Here is a 23,790-nt window from a genome sequence, read left to right as displayed (position 1 = left end):
ACATCCTTTTTGGAAACAGTGATATTATAATTTGGTTTTAAAGCACATTTCCTGAGAGAGAATAATTTTTAACAATAACTATTCATAATGATTTTAATTCTCTTCTCATGTAAACTTTTTTTTTATGAATTTCAGTATATGAGCAGCTCGCTAGAGGCTCAAGTTTATCTTTATGTCTGTGGCTTCAAACATCTGCAACACTGAAACCATTAAAAGTATTTTATGTAAAACTCCAAATGTCCACACAGCTGCAGAAAACTCATACTGTTACATTGTTCTGTTGTCACATTTTGTTGGCAAATGATGAATTTAACTATATGGGTAAAGTCAATAAATACAATATTTTTAGAATTAAAAGTAGACATAAATATAATTTCCACCATGTCAGACTATTTTAAACTTACATAGATTTACAGTAGAGTCACCAAAGACAGATTTTGAAAACGATTTATCAAAGTTTTTTGTGGATGATAATGTGTTTTAATCCATTATTACACAAATCCAACTATTGTAATATCTTATCCTTGCAACACTTAATATTAGATTAAAATCAGTTTAATTGCATTAATACATTAATAGATGGTTAATTATATTAAATGTCATTTTAAACAAAATCATAGCACCATTATAAGTTCACTAAATTAACCATATATCATGTTTAAGTACATATTCAGTCTGGACACTTGATAAGAAAGACTGAACTCCTTACCTCAAAGTGATAAATAGAAGTTCTAAGAAATAGATAATTATTTATTCAAATAATAACAATATGCAAATAAATGTGACTCATAAGGAAGTGAAGTGTGTGTGTGTGTGTGTCAGTGAGAGGACAGAAGAGCTCACATCAGTTCAGCTTCAACATCAACCATGTTCTCTGCAGCTCTGATGCTGCTGCTGGCAGCTGGATCCTGTGAGGAGCTTTCAGTGGATTCACACTAATAGACACATTAGAAACACTGAATAGTCAGATGAATGATGGAGATAATGTTGATTTCTCTTTCCACAGGTGTGTACAGTATTGATCTCATCCAGCCCGACTCAATGGTTGTGCAGCCTGGACAGTCTTTGACCATCACCTGTCAGGTCTCTGGTTATTCTCTGACTGATAGCAGCTATGCAACAGGTTGGATCAGACAGCCTGAAGGAAAACCAATGGACTGGATTTTCCATCAGTGGGGAGGAGGTGACTTTTATCAAAATAATGCTCTGAAGAACAAGTTCAGCTACAGCAGAGACACTTCTGCTGGAACAGTGACAATAAAAGGACAGAATCTGCAGTCTGAGGACACAGCTGTGTATTACTGTGTACGTCGCCCCACAGTGATACAAACCACCAACAGACCTGCACAAATTCCCAGCAACCAGCAAGACTCAACCAGGCAGATGTTGTAAATGTAAAATTAAATGAATAATATTCAGCAGAGTATATGTGTCCAGTTACTCTCTGACAGAGAAGTTGTTGGGTATTTAAATGTTTTTGACCTGAAGTATATATCAGTATAAAGGAGCATTTGGGATGCTTGACTTTTCCAGACCACAAGGATGTGATTAATTTAAATATTTTTATATCTGTGTTTTATGATTCTTATTGATTACATTAAAAAAAACATTTTCCTTTCCATACAAAGAAAAAAAACTGTGTTTTTTTTGTAATTTTGCCAAGAAAACAAAAAAAAAAAACACTTTCAACTTCTCTGCCAAGATTTGAGATTATTATCCCAGGGAAAGAACTGGGTTGGATTGGAAGTGCACGTGTTGGATACACCACAAACTACAAAGATTCACTAAAGAACAAGTTCAGTATCGACTTAGACTCTTCCAGCAACACAGTGACTCTAAACGGACAGAATGTGCAGTCTGAAGACACTGCTGTGTATTACTGTGCCAGAGACCCACAATAACACAAACCATCAGCAGACCTGAACAAAAACCTCTCAGTGCCTGAACACTTGTAACATGAAGCCACCAGAGGAGGAGCCCTCAGACCACTAATGATTTCAACACCAGTTCACTGTTATAATATAAGAAAGAAACAACAATTATAATAATATTAAATAATTCAGTGGAGGCATTTACCAAAAAGTGTTCTCTCTTCCTGACTTGCAGTATTTATATTTCAAGTGGTGAATTTGTTGCAGCATTATTTCAACTGACAACTACACTTTAAAAAAGTCTTCATCTAACAAGAAATGAAACATAAATAATCTTTCTTTATGTGACTTTTAGTTTTAGTTTGTGGCTCCACATAAATTACTTTTGTCAGTCTGGACTAACAATGAGAGGAAAAACTGAACAGGACAAGAAATGTAACATTTTCTCCATTTACTTGTGAGAATACAAAAGCTTTACAGAACACTTCATTAGTATAGATACAAACATTACAGGTGACCTCAGTAGATCAAAATATTAGCAAACTGTAAATAAGTTAAATATGCTGTGGTATTAAAATAAAATAAAGTTATATAAAACTGACAGTAGTGTTTCTATTTTCTTGCTTTGCACTATTATTAATGATTATAAATTAAAACAGGTTGTTTGATGTCTTAGTCCTGCATATTGTAGATTAATGTTCACCATTTTTAAAAATGGTTCATCAGATTTTAGATGTCCTTTCTTGTAGGCAGCCATTGGTTTTTGTTCATGTTCATGCAAATCATTTTAGTTATCTGAGGTGAGATTCATCTCATGTTTTAGCAAAGTAAAGAGTTTGTGTCACAATAATTCAGTTGTGAGTGTGTTTAAAATATGTATTTGTTGAGTGATACTCTGATATCCAACAACACGAGATGGTTGCAACTCAAACTTCAAACACAAAACTCAACTTTTGAAGACAATTCTGATTCAGTAGAAGTTTCAAATATAGATTTCCTAATTCAAAATTAATTTAGCTTGTGTTGAAATTATTACATTATTGTTTTGCACAACAAACAAAAGACCAAATTCTATCCTCCATGTGAGGACGAGTCAATTCAAAACTTGGCTGACTTCCAACTTCACTGATCCAACTGCAAATAAAATGACAAATTGTTTACTTTCCACTGCGACTTTTGTTTTGTGCAATGTAAAAGAGTATTGCACATTTTATGCACTTCAATGCAGTTCTCTCCTTGCTGTGAGGAGGAGTTAATGCAAAGCTTGGATGTCTTCCACCTCTACTTATCTGACTGCAGAGAGGATGACAGAGAACAGTGGACACACAGTTTAACATGATGGACTATAGGACAGGACTGCTGCTTTTAACTATCTGCTGGGCAGGTGAAGATCTTCACTGATCTTGAGTTGAAGTTGTTGTTAAAAAGTTACCAGCTTAAAGAAACTGATTATTTTCCTTTTTCATCTTGACAGGTGTTGAAGGTCAGACTCTGACAGAATCTGAACCAGCAGTTAAAAAGCCTGGAGAATCTCACAAACTGACCTGTACAACATCTGGATTCACATTCAGTAGCTACTGGATGGCCTGGATCAGACAGGCTCCTGGAAAAGGACTGGAGTGGATTGCAGCTATCAGCAATGGTGGTGGTAGTAGCAAATACTACTCTCAGTCTGTTCAAGGCCGGTTCACCATCTCCAGAGACGACAGCAGACAGCAGCTGTATCTGCAGATGAACAGTCTGAAAACTGAAGATTCTGCTGTTTATTATTGTGCTCGATATCCACAGTGACTGAGTTTGTTGAGCAGCTGTACAAAATCCTACAGTACACTGTAAAAATTTACTGTGAAATCCACAGTAATTTACTGTGTTTCTGCACAGTTAATTACGGTGAATATTTTTACAGTATAGTACTGTATATTAGGCCTAAAAACACAGTAATCATAATGATACTGTAGAAATCACAGTGGTGAACACACTACTGTAGAAAATAACAGTAACCATTATGATACCGTAGAAAATCACAGTGACCATTATGTTACTGTAGAAAATCACAGTAATATTGATACTACTGCAGACACCATTATGTTACTCTATATGAGGTAACAAATTTCCCTTTTGTAAAGAAAATCACTAATTTGAAGATTATTTTGTAATACCTTCAAATAAAACCCTCAAATTCATGGTGCAGATTAAATAATTTAAAACTTAGTTTGAAATAATTATTCTTTTCATATGAATTCAAATACTTCAGGATGACCTTGTTTGTTCATGTCTCTGCAGGCTGTTACTTTCAGGTTTTAAACTTGTCTCAACGTTTATCAGGTCATAACCTTTTATACAGTCTATGTCATGACCACAGTCTACGGTCATGACAGGCTGTCAGTGAAGTCGTGAACTGATTGGTTGAGCCAAAGAAAAACATCACATGATCTCAAATTTGAACAGCTCACTGAGTCAGTCTGGGCGCCAAAGTAATTTACTTCACTGCAGCCGGTTTGGGATTTAACAGCTCTTTGGTTCACTACATTATCTTTTTTTTTTTTACTTTAAAGAATTTTCTTCTTAAGAGTGCTCATGTTCTTGTCTGCTTTTGCTCGGTGTAAAGTTGTCAGACGGTATCATAGATGGACTTTCTGACCTCCTACAGCTTGCTAACTTCACCAGCTAACATTTAACTGCAGAGTCCTCTGAAATAAAGGACGCAACAAACTCGGAACATTCAGAAATGACCACTGGAAGATAGGGGAGAACACAAAGTCGAATGTTCAACAGATATTTTTTGCAGTGTGGACAGTGCACTTCTTGCAGCGTGGTGAGGAGTAACGTTAGCCGTCAGCCCGGAGCAGCAGTAGTAGGAGTCACTGACATCAGCCACTGATCAATAAGTGTCTTCAACATTAAAACACTCGGTCCTGACTAACACCAGACATTACACCAAGCTAGTTTTTGTACTTAATTTATTCACATCGATTTCTGGCCACTCAGAAGTGTGCTGTGCTAACATTCTTATGTTAGCTAATGGTCTGTTAGCTAACAGAAATCCACAGAAATCCAACCTGACTGCATTGTGTTAAACTGAAACAGCTTCATGTTACGAAACTTGTCAACACGCCTTAACGTTACAGATGTTAGCTTTATAAATTCTGGGACATGTGAGAGCACTGTTATGTGTGTTTAGCCTGTGTCACCCCCTGGCTAACTCAACACTGTTAAGAAAACGGTGATGTTTTCACTGTAACTTAATAGTTTATTATTTATTCTATTCTAACGTTAGGTCTGATAAAGATGGCAAAATGCTCTGATAGTCTATCATCTACTACCAAACTGTGTGAAATTACTGTTTTCCAAGATGTATATGTATTTGTGTGTGCGCGCGCCTGCGTGTATAGGACTATTAATTAAAAAGTAATCACTCTCAGTAAAAGCAATGTTTTCCAAAGTCATGCACGGCTCTATATCCTGATGCCTTTCTTCATCATTTCTTTCTACTCCTCACAGCTGATGACAACTCCTGCTGATGCCAGAGTCCAGTCTCTCCATCATCTCAGGTCTCACTGTGTAAGGTAAGATTTAAAATCCATTGACAAAGCCAAGTTAGTCAGCTCTTGTGGCAGTTGTGCTTGTCATACTATGTGCCTGTTTTTAGATATTTTATATTTATATTTTATATTTATTTTGGCTTAACCACAAGCATCTCAGCAGTCATCTGATTAGATCTGTTCTCATGTACTAACTCAGAAACGATATTGTCTCTGTTGTGTAAGTTTAGTTTTCACAGAGAAAACAGTACTTTAAGGTAATACAATTGTTGTTAATTCAGTGTTTTATTACTCATCAGGAGAACCTGAACCTGAGAGCCTGTGTACGACTAAATGGATGCTGCTGATGGAGACCTGACTTCACCACAACCCTGGCTGTCCTCTTCACATCTTGCTATAGTTCACAGTTGAATATCAGAAGGAAACAATGACATCGCTGGAGTCTGTTCAAAAGATATTGCTCATCAACATTTTTACAACACATCCTATTTCTTTTACATTCATTTTACTTGCATTTTCCCTGTGATTGTTAAGATTGCTGTTAAGATTAAGATGAAATAAAGAAAATACAAACTACTACAAATAATAATTCAGATGTTTTTTTTAAAAAGAACCTGTAAACCTTCTGTAAATGAAGACAACATAATGTCTATAAATCATGTGGAATCATAATATGAAGGAGTAAAAAACAGTTGTAGATTTCTCTACAAAATCACTAGAGGTCAGTGTCAAGTTTCTCTCTTTTACAATAAGGAAACACTCAGATCTGCTTTTCTCATTAATCTTAACTGACTGACACTTGAAACCTGCACTGAACTAAAGCCTGATTCTCCTGCTTGTCATGTACATGGTGTTAAAATGTACTTGAAACAAAAGTCATTTCTGAATTTGAATGAGCTTATTTTGAATCATATATTTTGACTCAATATGATATTTACCATCAGCAGTGAGTGCAGCTCAGTCTGTCAGTGTCAATTCATCATCTCAACAGACAGGAAGTAAATCTCAAGATGAACAACAGAAAGCCTAAAGGAGCTGTTGTGTATTTTTATTAAAGCTGGATTAACAAAACCTATGTCCTCCTTCTCTCATCCTCACTGACAGACTCTACACAGTCTCACATTATTAATGTCCTCAGGTCAACTAATTCACAATTACACAACACACAGTCATCTGAGTACCACTGATGTATGACTGAGCTTTAAAATTAAGATTTCATTACAAAAAATATAATATTAATATAAATGAAAAATCTGACTCTTCCATCACATACTGTAGCTTCATTGAAACCATTGCTGAGAGAAGACAGCAGTAATCTATAAAGTCCAAGTTTCTCTGTGTGTCTGTGTCTTCAAACATTTGAAAACACTGAAACTATTCAACGTCTTTTATGCAAACTCAACTTTTCATGATATTTACATGATCCTGGTGCTGTTGTTGTATTTCTGTTTGAATGAAATAAGTAAGAAAAGTCAACAAATAATGAAATAAATGTAATGAAATTAGAATATCACATGTAAAGCAGATGTGATTTCCAGGTGTGTTTTCAGTTTGCAGATATACAGTAATAACAGTCATCAGACTATTAGTCTCCAGTTAGACCAACATTAATGCTTCATGTGTTTGATTCTATGCAAACTCAGTGATCCTCCTTGTTTCTCAGCTATAAAAACTTCACATCAGACTGTCAGTGGAGATCACAGCACATCAGTTTCACCATAAACCATGTTCTCTGTAGCTCTGCTGCTGCTGTTGGCAGCTGGATCCTGTGAGTCTCTCTGTTTTTTTTCATAGTCAGCAGTTCTTCCTGTTTTTTGATAATTTGTCACAAAATATTTTTCTTGTTTTCTTCGCAGGTGTGAAGTGTGAACAGTTGACACAGCCAGCCTCAGTGACTGTGCAACCAGGTCAACGTCTGACCATCACCTGTCAGGTCTCTTATTCTCTCGGCTATTACACAGCTTGGATCAGACAGCCTGCAGGGAAAGGACTGGAGTGGATTGGAATGAGATATACTGGAGGCTCTTACTACAAGGATTCACTAAAGAACAAGTTCAGTATCGACATAGACTCTTCCAGCAACACAGTGACTCTAAACGGACAGAATGTGCAGCCTGAAGACACTGCTGTGTATTACTGTGCCAGAGACCCACAATAACACAAATCATCAGCAGACCTGAACAAAAACCCCTCAGTGCCTGAACACTTGTAACATGAAGCCACCAGAGGAGGAGCCCTCAGACCACTAATGATTTCAAGTCTAAGTCAAACAGTCTATGAATACTGTTTACTGTACATTAGTACTGAAAATGTCGAAAAAAGTATAATAAAAGCATTTGATTGCATAATGCAATAATATACATACTAGAACATTATAATAACTGATATATGACATGATGGGACAAATGGATTACAATAATAGACATTATTAAACTTTAAACCATCATATATTCAAAGAGACTGGTGTGAGCTACAATTTCACAAGTTGATGCTTTTCCCAAATAGTGTCTTATTTCTCTGACTCATAATGTCTATATGTAGAATATCGAGGAACAAATAACAGCAACATTTCAACATGCACCTTGTTTTTAAAAGGAAGCAGTGAAACCCCCAAAAGTTGTGTCTTTTCCATAACTTCATCATTTAAATTTTTCAGCTGTCATCGATAAGTGTTGTGTTAACAGTAATAGTAAACCTCCCACAGTGAATATTTACCTGTTTGGGTGTTTGTTTTGAAATATTGTTTTATTAAATAACCACAATACATGAATGCAGATCATACATTTAACAGTTTTAAAAAGCTGATTATCCCAAAGAAAATTTAAAAATAACGTTTTCCTCAAAAACAGCAGGATTCTGATGGATATCAAAGGTTTGAGCTTAATATTTTGATAATTCAAAATGTATTCAGCTCATCCTTTTTGTCATGCAGGTGTCTTAAATCACCAGTTGATGATTAATAAATTGTATGAAGGACATTTTATTTAGTATTATGCTGTGCTCATACTTTTGAAGTTAATTATGAGACTGATGTAGGAGAAGCTGACAGTGAATCAATTCTCTCAGGAAACCAATTCACGTCATATTTAATATGAAAACAAACTAATCACACTGTAAACACGGCTTAGAGAAAGCTAACAGTGTTGGTGGTTACTCCTGTGTGCATGGTGCTCATCATCACTTTTTGCGGCATTAATTTTAATGAATATGTGTTCCATTATCCATGATGAAAATTTCCCAAACAACAGTCCTTAATGTTATTAATATTATTATGTGGTCACAACAATACATAATAGTTTACAGTAAAAGCAGAGATGCATTATTTTAAATAGTAACAGTTGTTTCATTGAAGTCAGCGACATTTTCAAAATGTTACATTTAAGTGAGTAATGAAATAAAAATATCGTATGTAAAGCAGAGGTAATTTCCATAATAACAATCATTAGACTCTTCTATTAGTCTCCAGTTTGACTAACATTAATGCTTCATGTGTTTGATTCTATGCAAACTCAGTGATCCTCCTTGTTTCTCAGATATAAAAACTTCACATCAGACTGTCAGTGGAGATCACAGCACATCAGTTTCACCATAAACCATGTTCTCTGTAGCTCTGCTGCTGCTGTTGGCAGCTGGATCCTGTGAGTCTCTCTGGATTTGCCACAGTCAGCAGTTCTTCTTTTGTTTTGATAATTTGTCACAAAATATTTTCTTCTTTTAACAGGTGTGAAGTGTGAACAGTTGACACAGCCAGCCTCAGTGACTGTGCAGCCAGGTCAACGTCTGACCATCACCTGTCAGGTCTCTTATTCTGTTAGCAGCTATTTCACAGCTTGGATCAGACAGCCTGCAGGGAAAGGACTGGAGTGGATTGGAATGAGATATACTGGAGCTTCATACTACAAGGATTCACTAAAGAACAAGTTCAGTATCGACTTAGACTCTTCCAGCAAAACAGTGACTCTAAATGGACAGAATGTGCAGCCTGAAGACACTGCTGTGTATTACTGTGCCAGAGACCCACAATAACACAAACCATCAGCAGACCTGAACAAAAACCCCTCAGTGCCTGAATACTTGTAACATGAAGCCACCAGAGGAGGAGCCCTCAGACCACTAATGATTTCAACACCAGTTCACTGTTACAATAGCAGGAAACAGTATTTGATCATATTTAACCATAAAAAGTAAAAAAAAATATAACATGACTTATTATAATATATAATTATAATAATATAAAATAATTCAGTGGAGGCATTTACCAAAAAGTGTTCTCTCTTCCTGACTCACAATATTTATATTTCAAGTGGTGAATTTGTTGCAGCATTATTTCAGTGGTAAACTACACTTTAAAAGCTCTTCATCTAACAAGAAATGAAACATAAAAGTTTCTTTACGTCAATTTTATTTTTATTTTTAGTTTGTGGCTCCACATAAATTACTTTTGTCAGTCTGGAATAACAATGAGAGGAAGGACTGAACAGGACAAGAAATGTAACATTTTCTCCTTTTACTCGTGAGAATACAAGAGCTTTACAAAACACTTTCACAGCCTTTGGCACAATCTGTCACCAGTATAGATGCAAACATTACAGGTGACCTCAGTAGATCAAAATATTAGCAAACTGTAAATAAGTTAAATAAGCTGTGGTATTAAAATAAACTAATGTCATTAATAACTGACAACTATCATTTTCTTGGTCTGGATGTTTATAAATTAAAACACGTTTTATGTCTTAGTCCTATGTGCATTGAAGATTAATATTGACTTTTTTTTTTTTTTTTTTTTTTTTTACATATTTACCCGTTTCTTTTTACATATTTTTCACATATTCTCATCAGTTTTCTTCACTTATATTCCCACTGGGGTTTCTTTCCCCCTGACATCCTGAATGTTATGAGCACTTTGTCAGAAAAACAAAAAAAGCAACATTTGTTCAGGAGCTACTTTTTCTATTAACACTTAATGATAATAAGTATGAACTTTATATCGAAATTATTATTGCAAATTTTCAGTATTTCAATCCCGTTCTCTCTTTGCTGTGAGGAGGAGTCAATGCAAAACCTTGATGCCTTCCACCTCTACTTATCAGACTGCAGAGAGGATGACAGAGAACAGTGGACACACAGTTTAACATGATGGACTATAGGACAGGACTGCTGCTTTTAACTATCTGCTGGGCAGGTGAAAATATTTACAGATCTTAAATTGAAGTTGTCTTCAAAAAATTAAAAACTTAAGTAACAATTTTCTTTTTGTCTTGACAGGTGTTGATGGTCAGACTCTGACAGAATCTGAACCAGCAGTTAAAAAGCCTGGAGAATCCCACAAACTAACCTGTACAACATCTGGATTGTCATTCAGTAGCTACTACATGGCCTGGGTCAGACAGGCTCCTGGAAAAGGGCTGGAGTGGATTGCAACTATCAGTAGCAGTGGTATTGGCAAATACTACTCTCAGTCAGTTCAAGGCCGGTTCACCATCTCCAGAGAGCAGCTGTATCTGCAGATGAACAGTCTGAAGACTGAAGATTCTGCTGTTTATTATTGTGCTCGATATCCACAGTGACTGAGTTGGTTGAGCAGCTGTACCAAATCCTACAGTACTCATCAGACCCCCTTGTACTCACATGAATAATGTTGTCAGTTCAGTTAGTTCAGGAAAATGATGTAATTCCTTCACACTAAAACACCTTCTTGGAACCGACAATATGCTAATTGGGTTTTTAAACAAAGAATCCTAACAACAGTTCTTCAGAAAGATTTTAATTCTCTTCTTACCTAAAGCAACATTTTTAAAAAAAATTTTAACTTGAATTTCAGTATCTGAGCAGCTCTCTAGAGGCTCTGAATGTCTGTGGCTTCAAACGTGTGCAACACTGATACAACAAAAAAGTATTTTATGTAAAACTCCAAACCTCCACACAGCTGCAAAGATCTCATACTGTTACATGATTTTGTTGTCACTTCACTTTCTGTTGGCAAATGATGAATTTACATATACAGTAATACATGTTTTATTAAAAGTACACATACATATTCTTTTTTGAGATGTTAGACTCTTTATAACTTTCAATTAATTCTATTTATTCATGTTTTTGTGGATGATAATAAGTTTTCATCCATTGTTACACAAATTCAAATATTGCAAAATCTCATCCTTGAAAAATATAATATTAGAATACAATCAGTTTATCTACAATAATACATGAATAAATTGTAGATTATATAATTTCATTTTAAATAAAATCATAGCACCATTATAAATTCACTAAATTAACCATATGTCATGTTTAAGTACATATTCAGTCTGGAAACTTGATAAGAAAGACTGAACAGGACAAGAAATGTAACATTTTCTCCTTTTACTCGTAAGAATGCAAGAGCTTTACAGCTTTAATATTAGACTGAAATCAGTTTTTCTACATTGATACATGAATAGATGGTAAATTATTTCAAATGTCATTTTAAATAAAATCATAGCAGCACCATTATAAGTTCACTCAATTAATCATATATCATGCTTAAGTACATATTCAGTCTGGGAACTTGAGGAGAAAGACTGAACCTTTCACCTCAAACTGATAAATATAAGTAACAAGAAGAAATAGATAATTGTTTATTCAACAATATGCAAATACATGTGATTCATAAGGAAGTGAAATGTGTGTCTGTGTGTCAGTGAGAGGACAGAAGACCTCACATCAGTTCAGCTTCAACATCAACCATGTTCTCTGCAGCTCAGATGCTGCTGCTGGCAGCTGGATCCTGTGAGGAGCTTTCAGTGGATTCACACTAATAAACACATTAGAAACACTGAATAGTCAGATGAATGATGGAGATAATGTTGATTTCTCTTTCCACAGGTGTGTACAGTATTGATCTCATCCAGCCAGATTCAATGGTTGTGCAGCCTGGACAGTCTTTGACCATCATCTGTCAGGTCTCTGGTTATTCTCTGACTGATAACAACTATGCAACAGGTTGGATCAGACAGCCTGAAGGAAAACCAATGGACTGGATTTTCCACATGTGGGGAGGAGGCAGCTTGGTACAAAATAATGCTCTGAAGAACAAGTTCAGCTACAGCAGAGACACTTCTGCTGGAACAGTGACAATAAAAGGACAGAATCTGCAGCCTGAGGACACAGCTGTGTATTACTGTGTACATCGCCCCACAGTGATACAAACCACCAACAGACCTGCACAAATACCCAGCAACCATGTGACTCAACCACTAACATATTTTTCAAAGGGGGATTTATCTGCAAATTCAGCTTCACAATTAATATACAATACATTTTTTCATCATTTCACTCCATCTATTATAATTTAGATTTTTTTTATTTTTTTAATCTTACATTATTATTATCCTTGTTTTACAATAAGTCACTTTGTAACATTTAAAAAAAAAACTTTTATTTTGCAGATACTTTTGTCCAATGCAACATATGAATAATTGAATAGTGCTTCTCTACATAAATAAGTAATAATTATTATTATTATTCTAGAGATTGCATCATCAGTTTTTTAGATGTCCAAACAGCCATTGGTTTCAGTTCTTGTAGTATGAAAATCACATTATAGGTTTAGTTTGAGGTAAACAACAAATAATGTCTACTTAAGTTATTTGAGATTTTGTGTTACAATGATAAGAAATCATATGAATTTGTTTTGGGGGAATCTCAACAATTTGGCAGCAAAACCTTTTTAATATATGTGGTAGAGTTTTTAGTTGTGTGTTATGTTTCTGCTTGTAGCTTGTACTGTTTGGGGATTTTTCTAATATCTAATATTTATAAGAACAAAATCTAACAAAATCAAAATTCAGAGCAGAAAATGTAACTTCTGAAGACAATTCAAATTCAGGACAAATTTCATTTCCATACTGCATGAATAAAATTTGTTTCTAGTTACAACTCTCGCTGTACAGAAAATTAAAATTGTGTGTGTTCAACAAACAAGGTCTTTGACAGCCAAATCCAACCATGCTTTCTCCTTCCTGTGAGGAGGAGTCAATGCAAAACCTTGATGATGCAACAAAAATCTATTTCCAGACAACAACAATTCAGAGCAAAAAATGTAACTTCTGAATCAAATTCAGGACAAATTTTAAATTCACATTGCATAAAAGTATTAATTAATTTGGCAAGAGTCACAACTCTGACTATACATTGTAATAGTCTGAGTTCAACAAACAACAGGTCTAAATGATGGACAAATCCAATCCAGTTGTTTCCTCCCTGCAAGGAGGAGTCAATGCAAAACTCAGAAGTCTTCCAACTCTACTTATCTGACTGCAGAGAGGATGACAGAGAACAGTGGACACACAGTTTAACATGATGGACTATAGGACAGGACTGCTGCTTTTAACTATCTGCTGGGCAGGTGAAAATATTTACAGATTTTAATCTAACAGAGTTTTTTGTGTCACCAGCTTATTTCTTTTGATGTTTTTTTTTCTCTTGACAGGTGTTGATGGTCAGACTCTGACAGAATCTGAATCAGTGGTTAAAAATCCTGGAGAATCCCACAGATTGACCTGTACAGCCTCTGGATTCACATTCAGCAACTACCATATGAACTGGGTCAGACAGGCTCCTGGAAAAGGACCAGAGTGGATTGCTTTTATATACACACCTAGTTTTTCTATCTCTTACTCCCAGTCAGTCCAGGGCAGATTCACCATCTCCAGAGATGACGCCAGCAGTAAGCTCTATCTACAGATGAACAGTCTGAAGTCTGAGGACACAGCAGTGTATTACTGTGCCAGAGACACACAGTGAGAAAAAGTGATCGGAGAGTTATACAAAAACTACTTCCTCTCTTTACAAACAACAAGGACATTAATTTCTTTAGTAGTAGTTTTCTTGTAGTATTAATTGTAATCAACATTATCTTTCTTGTCAGTGATTCTGAGTCGTGATTGAATATTTAAGTTGTACTTTATCATCTTTGACTGAATGCTGAATTTGGTTGTTAACCTACATGAATAAAATTAATATAAGATTAAAATAGTGAAATGTATTTTTTCTTTATAATAAAAATAATGTATTTGTGTGTACTTTCCCTTGTAAGTAATGTTTAGAGAAGATTATTATTATATTAAAAAAGATCATTTCCTTCTACATATAATGCTGATAATGAAATATTCTGTGTTAATCTTCACATGAAGATGAAGATCACACATGTAATTCAAAAGTTTACATTTGGGTAATTTGTGTCGCTTCCATGTGATTTATAGGTTGTGAAACAAAAATATGAGAAAAAGTAATCAGCCATAAATAACCAAATCCACACATAATCCTGAAACTGAGACATTTTGCTGTTTAAAAATATGTTTTAAGGGAAAAAGTCTAGAAACCAAAGGCAGCAGGGTCTCTTTTTCCTACTATTTCCATGCCTTCAGCTGTTCTTTGTCCAGTCACTCACACATGACAACCTCCAGCACATTTAATAACACAGTGTTCCTCATCATCATCATCATCTCTGAATGTCCTGCTCTTGTTGATAAGAGTTTAACAGTTTTAAAAAGCTGATTATCTCCACGAAAACTTAAAAAATAATGTTTTCCTCCAAAACAGCAGGATTCTGATGGATGTCAAAGGTTTGAGCTTGATATTTTAAATACTCAAAATGTATTCAGCTCATCCTTTTTGTCATGCAGGTGTCTTAAATCACCAGTTGCTGGTTAATAAATTGTATAAACGACATTTTATTTAGTATTATGCTGTGTTCATACTTATAAAGTTAATTATGAGACTGATGCAGGAGAAGCTGACAGTGAATCAATTCTCTCAGGAAACCAGTTCACGTCATATTTAAAATGAAAACAAACTAATCACACTGTAAACATGGCTTAGAGAACGCTAACAGTGTTGTCGGTTACTCCTGTGTCCATGGGGCTCATTATCACTTTTTGCGGCGTTAATTTTAATGAATATTTAATCAATTATCCATGATGAAAATTTCCCAAACAACAGACCTTAATGTTATTAATATTATTATGTGGTCACAACAATACATAATAGTTTACAGTAAAAGCAGAGATGCATTATTTTAAATAGTAACAATTGTTTCATTGAAGTCAGCGACATTCTCAAAATGTTACATTTAAGTGAGTAATGAAATAAAAATCTGGTATGTAAAGCAGAGGTGATTTCCAGGTGTGTTTTCATTTTGCAGATATACAGTAATAACAGTCATCAGACTCTTCTATTAGTTTCCAGTTAGACCAACATTAATGCTTCATGTGTTTGATTCTATGCAAACTCAGTGATCCTCCTTGTTTCTCAGATATAAAAACTTCACATCAGACTGTCAGTGGAGATCACAGCACATCAGCTTCACCATAAACCATGTTCTCTGTAGCTCTGCTGCTGCTGTTGGCAGCTGGATCCTGTGAGTCTCTCTGGCTGTCATACTCAGCAGTTCTTCTTTTGCAGTGTAACTTGATAATTTGTCACACAAAATTTTCTTCTTTTAACAGGTGTGAAGTGTCAACAGTTGACACAGCCAGCCTCAGTGACTGTGCAGCCAGGTCAACATCTGACCATCACCTGTCAGGTCTCTTATTCTCTTAGCAGCTATTGGACAGCTTGGATCAGACAGCCTGCAGGGAAAGAACTGGAGTGGATTGGAATGGAGCGTGTTGGACAAACCTCATACTATAAAGATTCACTAAAGAACAAATTCAGTATCGACATAGACTCTTCCAGCAAAACAGTGACTCTAAATGGACAGAATGTGCAGCCTGAAGACACTGCTGTGTATTACTGTGCCAGAGACCCACAATAACATAAACCATCAGCAAACCTGAACAAAAACCCCTCAGTGCCTGAACACTTGTAACATGAAGCCACCAGAGGAGGAGCCCTCAGACCAGTAATGATTTCAACACCAGTTCACTGTCATGAAAAGGAAAGAATAAACAGAAAGAAACCATAATGTATGTAATGTAAAAATCTATAGTATGAAAGTATAAAATATGTTGTTAATTTATTTTTAATAGGAATTGATTTCATGGTGCTGTAGATACTTTAATGTTTTAATTACTATTATATCACAGCGTGTATTCCTATGGCGAAAACATCAATAATAACATCAAAAATAATTATTTTTGTCTAAACTTTTATATTTATGAAAAAGACATGCAAGACATAACATTACCACATGCATTTCCCCAAATTATCTCCTGGTGGATGAGATTAAGTTTGGTAAAAACAAAACATAATGTCATCTCATGTTTTAGTGAAGTTATTTTGTGTCATGATAATTCAGTTGCAAGTGTGTTAAAAATATGTGTTTGTTGGGGGAAACTCTGATATCCAACAACACAAGTTGGTTGTAACTCAAACTTGCAACACAAAATTCAACTTTTGAATGATTAAGTACAATTTTCAAATTTAGATTACTAGATAACTAAATCAAAATTCATTTAGCTGGTGTTGCAATTCTTCCATCATTGTTTTGTATGTGAGGACGAGTCAGTTCAAAACTTGGTTGTCTTCCACCTTTACTGATCCGACTGCAGAGAGAGAGACAAATTGGTTACTGTAGTTTTCACTGATATTTGTTTTACACAAGAAACAGAGTTTATGTTTCACATTGGACATTTTATTTTTATTGACTAAAGAAGATGGGTATTAATAACATCCATGTACTGAGGAGTTACATATTTTTCATGTATTCTCATCAGTTTTCTTCAGTTATATTCCTACTGGGGTTTTCTTTCCCCCTGACATCCTGAATGTTATGAGCACTTTGTGAGAAAAACAAAACAAAGCAAAATTTGTTCAGGAGGTACTTTTTCTATTAAAACTTAATGATAATGAGTATGAACTTTATATTAAAATTATTATTGCACATTTTAAAAAGCTCAATTCAGTTCTCTGCTTGCTGTGAGGAGGAGTCAATGCAAAACCTTGATGTCTTCCACCTCTACTTATCTGACTGCAGAGAGGATGACAGAGAACAGTGGACACACAGTTTAACATGATGGACTATAGGACAGGACTGCTGCTTTTAACTATCTGCTGGGCAGGTGAAGATCTTCACTGATCTTGAGTTGAAGTTGTTGTTAAAAAGTTACCAGCTTAAAGAAACTGATTATTTTCCTTTTTCTGTCTTGACAGGTGTTGATGGTCAGACTCTGACAGAATCTGAACCAGCAGTTAAAAAGCCTGGAGAATCCCACAAACTGACCTGTACAACATCTGGATTGTCATTCAGCAGCCACTACATGGCCTGGATCAGACAGGCTCCTGGAAAAGGACTGGAGTGGATTGCTTATATCAGTACTGGTGGTGGTAGCACACACTACTCTCAGTCAGTTCAACGCCGGTTCACCATCTCCAGAGAGCAGCTGTATCTGCAGATGAACAGTCTGAAGACTGAAGATTCTGCTGTTTATTATTGTGCTGGAGACTCACAGTGACTGAGTTGGTTGAGCAGCTGTACCAAATCCTACAGTACTCATCAGACCCCCTTTAACTCACATGAATAATGTTGTCAGTTCAGTTAGTTCAAGTAAATGATGTCATTCCTTCACACCCAAACACCTTCTTGGAACCAATAATATGCTAATTGAGTTTTGAAACAAAGAATCCTAACAACAGTTCTTCAGAAAGATTTTAATTCTCTTCTTACCTAAAGCAACATTTTTTTTTTTTTAAATTTTAAACTTGAATTTCAGTATCTGAGCAGCTCTCTAGAGGCTCTGAATGTCTGTGGCTTCAAACATGTGCAACACTGATACAACAAAAAAGTATTTTATGTAAAACTCCAAACCTCCACACAGCTGCAGAAAACTCATGTTACATGACTTTGTTGTCACTTCACTTTCTGTTGGCAAATGATGAATTTACATATACAGTAATACATGTTTTATTAAAAGTACACATACATATTAGATGTCATACTCTTCATAACTTTCAATTAATTCTATTTATTCATGTTTTTGTGGATGATAATAAGTTTTCATCCATTATTAGACAAATTCAACTATTGTAAAATCTCATTCTTGAAAAATGCAATATTAGAATACAATCAGTTTATCTACAATAATACATGATTAAATGATAGATTATTTAAAATGTCATTTTAAATAAAATCCTAACACCATTATAAATTCACTAAATTAACCATATATCATGCTTAAGTACAAATTCAGTCTGGAAACTTCAGAGTAAGTAAAGTCAACAAATAATTAAAATAAATGTGATGAAATTACAAAATCATATGTAAAGCAGAGGTGATTTCCTGAATAACAGTCATAAGACTTTTTTTTTATTAATCTCCAGTTAGACCAACATTAATGCTTCATGTGTTTGATTCTATGCAAACTCAGTGATCCTCCTTGTTTCTCAGATATAAAAACTTCACATCAGACTGTCAGTGGAGATCACAGCACATCAGCTTCACCATAAACCATGTTCTCTGTAGCTCTGCTGCTGCTGTTGGCAGCTGGATCCTGTGAGTCTCTCTGGATTTGTCATACTCAGCAGTTCTTCTTTTGTTTTGATAATTTGTCACAAAACATTTTCTTCTTTTAACAGGTGTGAAGTGTGAACAGTTGACACAGCCAGCCTCAGTGACTGTGCAGCCAGGTCAACGTCTGACCATCACCTGTCAGGTCTCTTATTCTTTTAGCAGCTATCACACAGCTTGGATCAGACAGCCTGCAGGGAAAGAACTGGAGTGGATTGGAATGAGAAGTACTGGATACACATACTACAAAGATTCACTAAAGAACAAGTTCAGTATCGACTTAGACTCTTCCAGCAAAACAGCGACTCTAAATGGACAGAATGTGCAGCCTGAAGACACTGCTGTGTATTACTGTGCCAGATACCCACAATAACACAAACCATCAGCAGACCTGAACAAAAACCCCTCAGTGCCTGAACACTTGTAACATGAAGCCACCAGAGGAGGAGCCCTCAGACCAGTAATGATTTCAACACCAGTTCATCACTAAAGAGGAAAAAAGACTACAGTATATTTATAGCAGGAATTATAAGAAGAGCCTTTAAAACATATTATGAATTTAATTTTAACAACAATTTATTATTATATGCCATTAAACACTAAACCTTTAATTTTACCATTAATGAAAAAGACATGTATGAGGTAACATTATGACTAATTTCCCCCAAATAATCTCCCATCAGTGTCTATTCTTACAACAGTGAGGAGTAAAGGAATTATGTATTTAACAGCTCTTCATCTGACTAGAAATTGTTCTCCAAAAAGTCACTTCTTCATTCATAACAAATCCATCATTTTTTTTGGAACACCATTTGTAAGTCCATTTAATAATTTCTCTTCAGACAACTTCATGGTGATGCGAATAAGTCAAACTATATGTTTTCATCACAACCCAGTCCAGTTACATCACAGTGAAGATTTTATACCAATCCCTGCTGTCCTGCAATGATTTCCTGTCCCAATACAAATCTGCTCACTACTTGAGATCTTCATGTTGGTTCCTACTAGTGGTTCCGAAATCTCACCTTGTCATAAGAGTGACTGAGCTTTTGCTCTACTCACCCCTCAGCTGCCTGATCTCAACCAGCGAGTTTCACATCTTCTCCAAACTGACTGTCATTTGTTGTATTTGTTTTTAAAATCATCTCATTTTATCTCTCAGATATGTTTGATTTTATGTAATTATTTAACAATATGTTACCATACTTTGTAATATTCTTTGTGATTAGTGCTATACAGTAAAAATAATGAATATGATTTTTAGGGTTTGAAAAACCAACCAGTGATTTAATGTTATGTCCATGTACAGTTTAAAATCACAATGTAGACTTTCTTTCAGATGGAGATACAGCATATATAGATATATGTACATATATTTTTTTCTCAAAGTTGAGATTTTGTGTTATAATACAAGCAGAAATAATTTCAATCGGTTGCTTTTTGAAAACTCTGATATCCAACAATTCAGAGTTGGCTGTGGTAAAGTTTTAATGTACTGTATGTGGTGATTATTCAGTTGTGTGCTGTGTTTTTGGTTGTAGTTTGTTTGCTTTGAGAATTTCTTGTGAATAATTAATATGTATAATATTGTTATTATTGTAATAAGAACAAAATCCAAGTTCATACAACTAAAGTTCAGAGCATAAAACGTATCTTCTGAAGACATTTCAATCTCATTTGAATTCAAATTACATGAATCAAATTAATTCGGCTCGAGTCACGACTCTAAAGATTCATTATAATTGTATCAGTTCATCAAACTCAGGCAACTATGATTCAATCCGGGTCACTCCTTCCTGTGAGGAGGAGTCAATGCAAAACATTAATGTCCTCCATCTATACATATCTGTCTGCAGAGAGGATGACAGAGAACAGTGGACACACAGTTGAACATGATGGGGTGTATGACAGGACTGCTGCTTTTAATGATCCTCAGGGCAGGTGATAAAAATCACAGATCTTGTGTTTAAACTGTCTTTAAAAACTTGCCAACACAGAAAGTGACTATTTTTCTTTTTTTGGTTTGACAGGTGTTGATGGTCAGACTCTGACAGAATCTGAACCAGCAGTTAAAAAGCCTGGAGAATCCCACAAACTGACCTGTACAGTCTCTGGATTCACAATCAGCAGCTACTACATGGCCTGGATCAGACAGGCTCCTGGAAAAGGACCTGAGTGGGTTGCATCTATCAGTAGTGGTGGTAGCACATACTACTCTCAGTCAGTTCAAGGCCGGTTCACCATCTCCAGAGACGACAGCAGACAGCAGGTGTATCTGCAGATGAACAGTCTGAAGACTGAAGATTCTGCTGTTTATTATTGTGCTCGAGACTCACAGTGACTGAGTTGGTTGAGCAGCTGTACAAAATCCTGCAGTACTCATCCTTACTGGGCTGATAGACTCAACCTTTCTCACTTGTTTTGTGTATTCAGCTGTATGGAAACTAAACTTTGTGGTCATACAATATGCAAAGACTAAAGAAAGGACCACATACATGTTCACATTTGTATAAACACACACACAAACACATTTGTATAGCTGTCTTAGTGAGGACATAAATGCCTATTCCCAACCTTTACCCTAAACTGAACCTAAACCCATTTCAGTCTTAACCCTCAAACAGCCCTTTGAAGGTCAGAAAGTGACAACAAGCTAAAATGTCCTCACTTCCCAGGTCTAAAACTCAAATTGGTCCTCACAAAAACAATCATACAAGTACACGCTCCCACACACACACACACACACCACACACAAAAAAATACTAACTACACTGTAAACATGAGAAAGCTGACAGTGTTGGTGGTTGCTCAGTTCGGTTCCATGGAGTCCAGTGATCATTATATTGCAATGCTACTGAATGTTATTCATTATCCATGATGGAAATGTCCATAAAGCAGCCCTCTAAGTTAATATTAACATAGTAACTACAATCATGATCCACCACTATCATGTCATTAGTGATTATACTAGAATTTGCACAGTTTGCACAACTTGATCTCATATTACATTTAAAATAAAAGCAGAAAAAACATTATTTGAGAAAGCTGACAGTAGTTTCATTAAATGCAGAGAAATTGTGTTACAATTGAGTGTATAATGAAATTACCATTTCTACTGAAATATTGAACAATAAATATCAAGTATGTTGTTGGGTTTGAAATGAATATTAGTCTGTAACCACAATGTTTACAAGCACGTTTGTGACAACAAATAACACTGAAAAGAACTCCGTATGGATTACAGTGAAAAAAGATGCAGATTAAAAGTTTCATCAAGGCTCATACAACATACTCATTGAGTAGTCTCCAGTTAGACCAACATTAATGCTTCATGTGTTTGATTCTATGCAAACTCAGTGATCCTCCTTGTTTCTCAGCTATAAAAACTTCACATCAGACTGTCAGTGGAGATCACAACACATCAGTTTCACCATAAACCATGTTCTCTGTAGCTCTGCTGCTGCTGTTGGCAGCTGGATCCTGTGAGTCTCTCTGGATTTGTCATAGTCAGCAGTTCTTCGTTTGTTTTGATATTTTGTCACAACATATTGTCTTCTTTTAACAGGTGTGAAGTGTCAACAGTTGACACAGCCAGCCTCAGTGACTGTGCAGCCAGGTCAACGTCTGACCATCACCTGTCAGGTCTCTTATTCTGTTAGCAGCTATTGGACAGCTTGGATCAGACAGCCTGCAGGGAAAGGACTGGAGTGGATTGGAAGTAGAATTGGATCCACTACAGCCTACAAAGATTCACTAAAGAACAAATTCAGTATCGACTTAGACTCTTCCAGCAACACAGTGACTCTAAACGGACAGAATGTGCAGCCTGAAGACACTGCTGTGTATTACTGTGCCAGATACCCACAATAACACAAACCATCAGCAGACCTGAACAAAAACCCCTCAGTGCCTGAACACTTGTAACATGAAGCCACCAGAGGAGGAGCCCTCAGACCACTAATGCTTTCAACACCAGTTCACTGTTACAGTAACAGGAAACAGTATTTGATCATATTTAACCATAAAAAGAAAAATAAATATTACATGATACATAATTATAATAATATTAAATAATACAGTGGAGGCATTTATCAAAAAGTGTTCCCTCTTCCTGAGTCACAATATTTATATTTCAAGTGGTGAATTTGTTGCAGCATTATTTCAACTGACAACTACACTTTGAAAGCTCTTCATCTAAGAAGAAATGAAACATAAATAATCTTTCTTTATGTGACTTTTAATTTTAGTTTTTTGGCTCCACATAAATTACTTTTGTCAGTCTGGACTAACAATGAGAGGAAGGACTGAACAGGACAAGAAATGTAACATTTTCTCCTTTTACTCATGAGAATACAAGAGCTTTACAAAACACTTTCACAGTCTTTGGTACGATCTGTCTCCAGTATAGATGCAAACATTACAGGTGACCTCAGTAGATCAAAATATTAGCAAACTGTAAATAAGTTAAATATGCTGTGGTATTAAAATAAAATAATGTCATTAATAACTGACAACTATCATTTTCTTGGTCTGAATGATTATAAATTAAAACACGTTTTATGTCTTAGTCCTATGTGTATTGAAGATTAATATTGACCTTTTTTTTTTTTTTTTTTTTTTTTTTACATATTTACCCATTTCTTTTTACATATTTTTCACATATTCTCATCAGTTTTCTTCACTTATATTCCTACTGGGGTTTTCTTTCCCCCTGACATCCTGAATGTTATGAGCACTTCGTCAGAAAAACAAAAAAAGCAACATTTGTTCAAGAGGTACTTTTTCTATTAACACTTAATGATAATAAGTATGAACTTTATATTGAAATTATTATTGCAAATTTTCAGTATTTTAATCCCGTTCTCTCTTTGCTGTGAGGAGGAGTCAATGC

At 35.4% G+C, this 23,790-nt stretch overlaps 2 protein-coding genes and 1 long non-coding RNA gene across 3 annotated transcripts in view; 2 read left to right on the top strand and 1 right to left on the bottom strand.

Moving 5' to 3' along the window:
* The window catches only part of LOC137168341 (uncharacterized), a 76,980-nt gene extending 62,783 nt beyond the window's left edge, over positions 1 to 14,197 (top strand). Inside the window, exons 2-8 of the mRNA XM_067570882.1 lie at positions 3,346 to 3,660; positions 7,270 to 7,566; positions 10,078 to 10,143; positions 10,679 to 10,927; positions 12,278 to 12,394; positions 13,884 to 13,999; positions 14,078 to 14,197. Coding sequence (XP_067426983.1) covers positions 3,346 to 3,660; positions 7,270 to 7,566; positions 10,078 to 10,143; positions 10,679 to 10,927; positions 12,278 to 12,394; positions 13,884 to 13,999; positions 14,078 to 14,197 — 1,280 coding nt within the window. The remainder of the gene's footprint in view (positions 1 to 3,345; positions 3,661 to 7,269; positions 7,567 to 10,077; positions 10,144 to 10,678; positions 10,928 to 12,277; positions 12,395 to 13,883; positions 14,000 to 14,077) is intronic.
* Positions 4,505 to 5,438, bottom strand: LOC137167828 (uncharacterized). Its single transcript, XR_010924199.1, has 2 exons — positions 5,381 to 5,438; positions 4,505 to 4,763 (listed from the first exon to the last, which is right to left on the bottom strand). It is a non-coding gene; the product is annotated as an uncharacterized lncRNA (long non-coding RNA).
* A 1,572-nt stretch (positions 14,198 to 15,769) lies between the features above and the next one.
* LOC137168340 (uncharacterized) lies at positions 15,770 to 19,272 on the top strand. Its single transcript, XM_067570881.1, has 5 exons — positions 15,770 to 15,812; positions 15,901 to 16,180; positions 17,499 to 17,794; positions 18,837 to 18,884; positions 18,968 to 19,272. Exons 1-5 carry the CDS (start codon positions 15,770 to 15,772, stop codon positions 19,270 to 19,272), a joined length of 972 nt encoding a protein of 323 aa, XP_067426982.1.
* The last annotated feature ends 4,518 nt before the right edge of the window (positions 19,273 to 23,790 follow it).

Source organism: Thunnus thynnus, chromosome 17 (assembly GCF_963924715.1).
Source record: "Thunnus thynnus chromosome 17, fThuThy2.1, whole genome shotgun sequence".
NCBI lineage: Eukaryota > Metazoa > Chordata > Actinopteri > Scombriformes > Scombridae > Thunnus > Thunnus thynnus.
This window is presented reverse-complemented; position numbering and strand designations above follow the sequence as displayed.

What these genes read in the sequence shown, in the direction of transcription:
- LOC137168340 (XM_067570881.1), top strand. Translation starts at nt 15,770, where the DNA reads ATGTTCTCTGTAGCTCTGCTGCTGCTGTTGGCAGCTGGATCCT. An exon ending in GCTGTTGGCAGCTGGATCCT is followed by an intron (nt 15,813 to 15,900) that starts GTGAGTCTCTCT and finishes TTCTTTTAACAG; the next exon opens with GTGTGAAGTGTCAACAGTTG. An exon ending in GCTGTATCTGCAGATGAACA is followed by an intron (nt 17,795 to 18,836) that starts GTCTGAAGACTG and finishes CAGCTTCACCAT; the next exon opens with AAACCATGTTCTCTGTAGCT.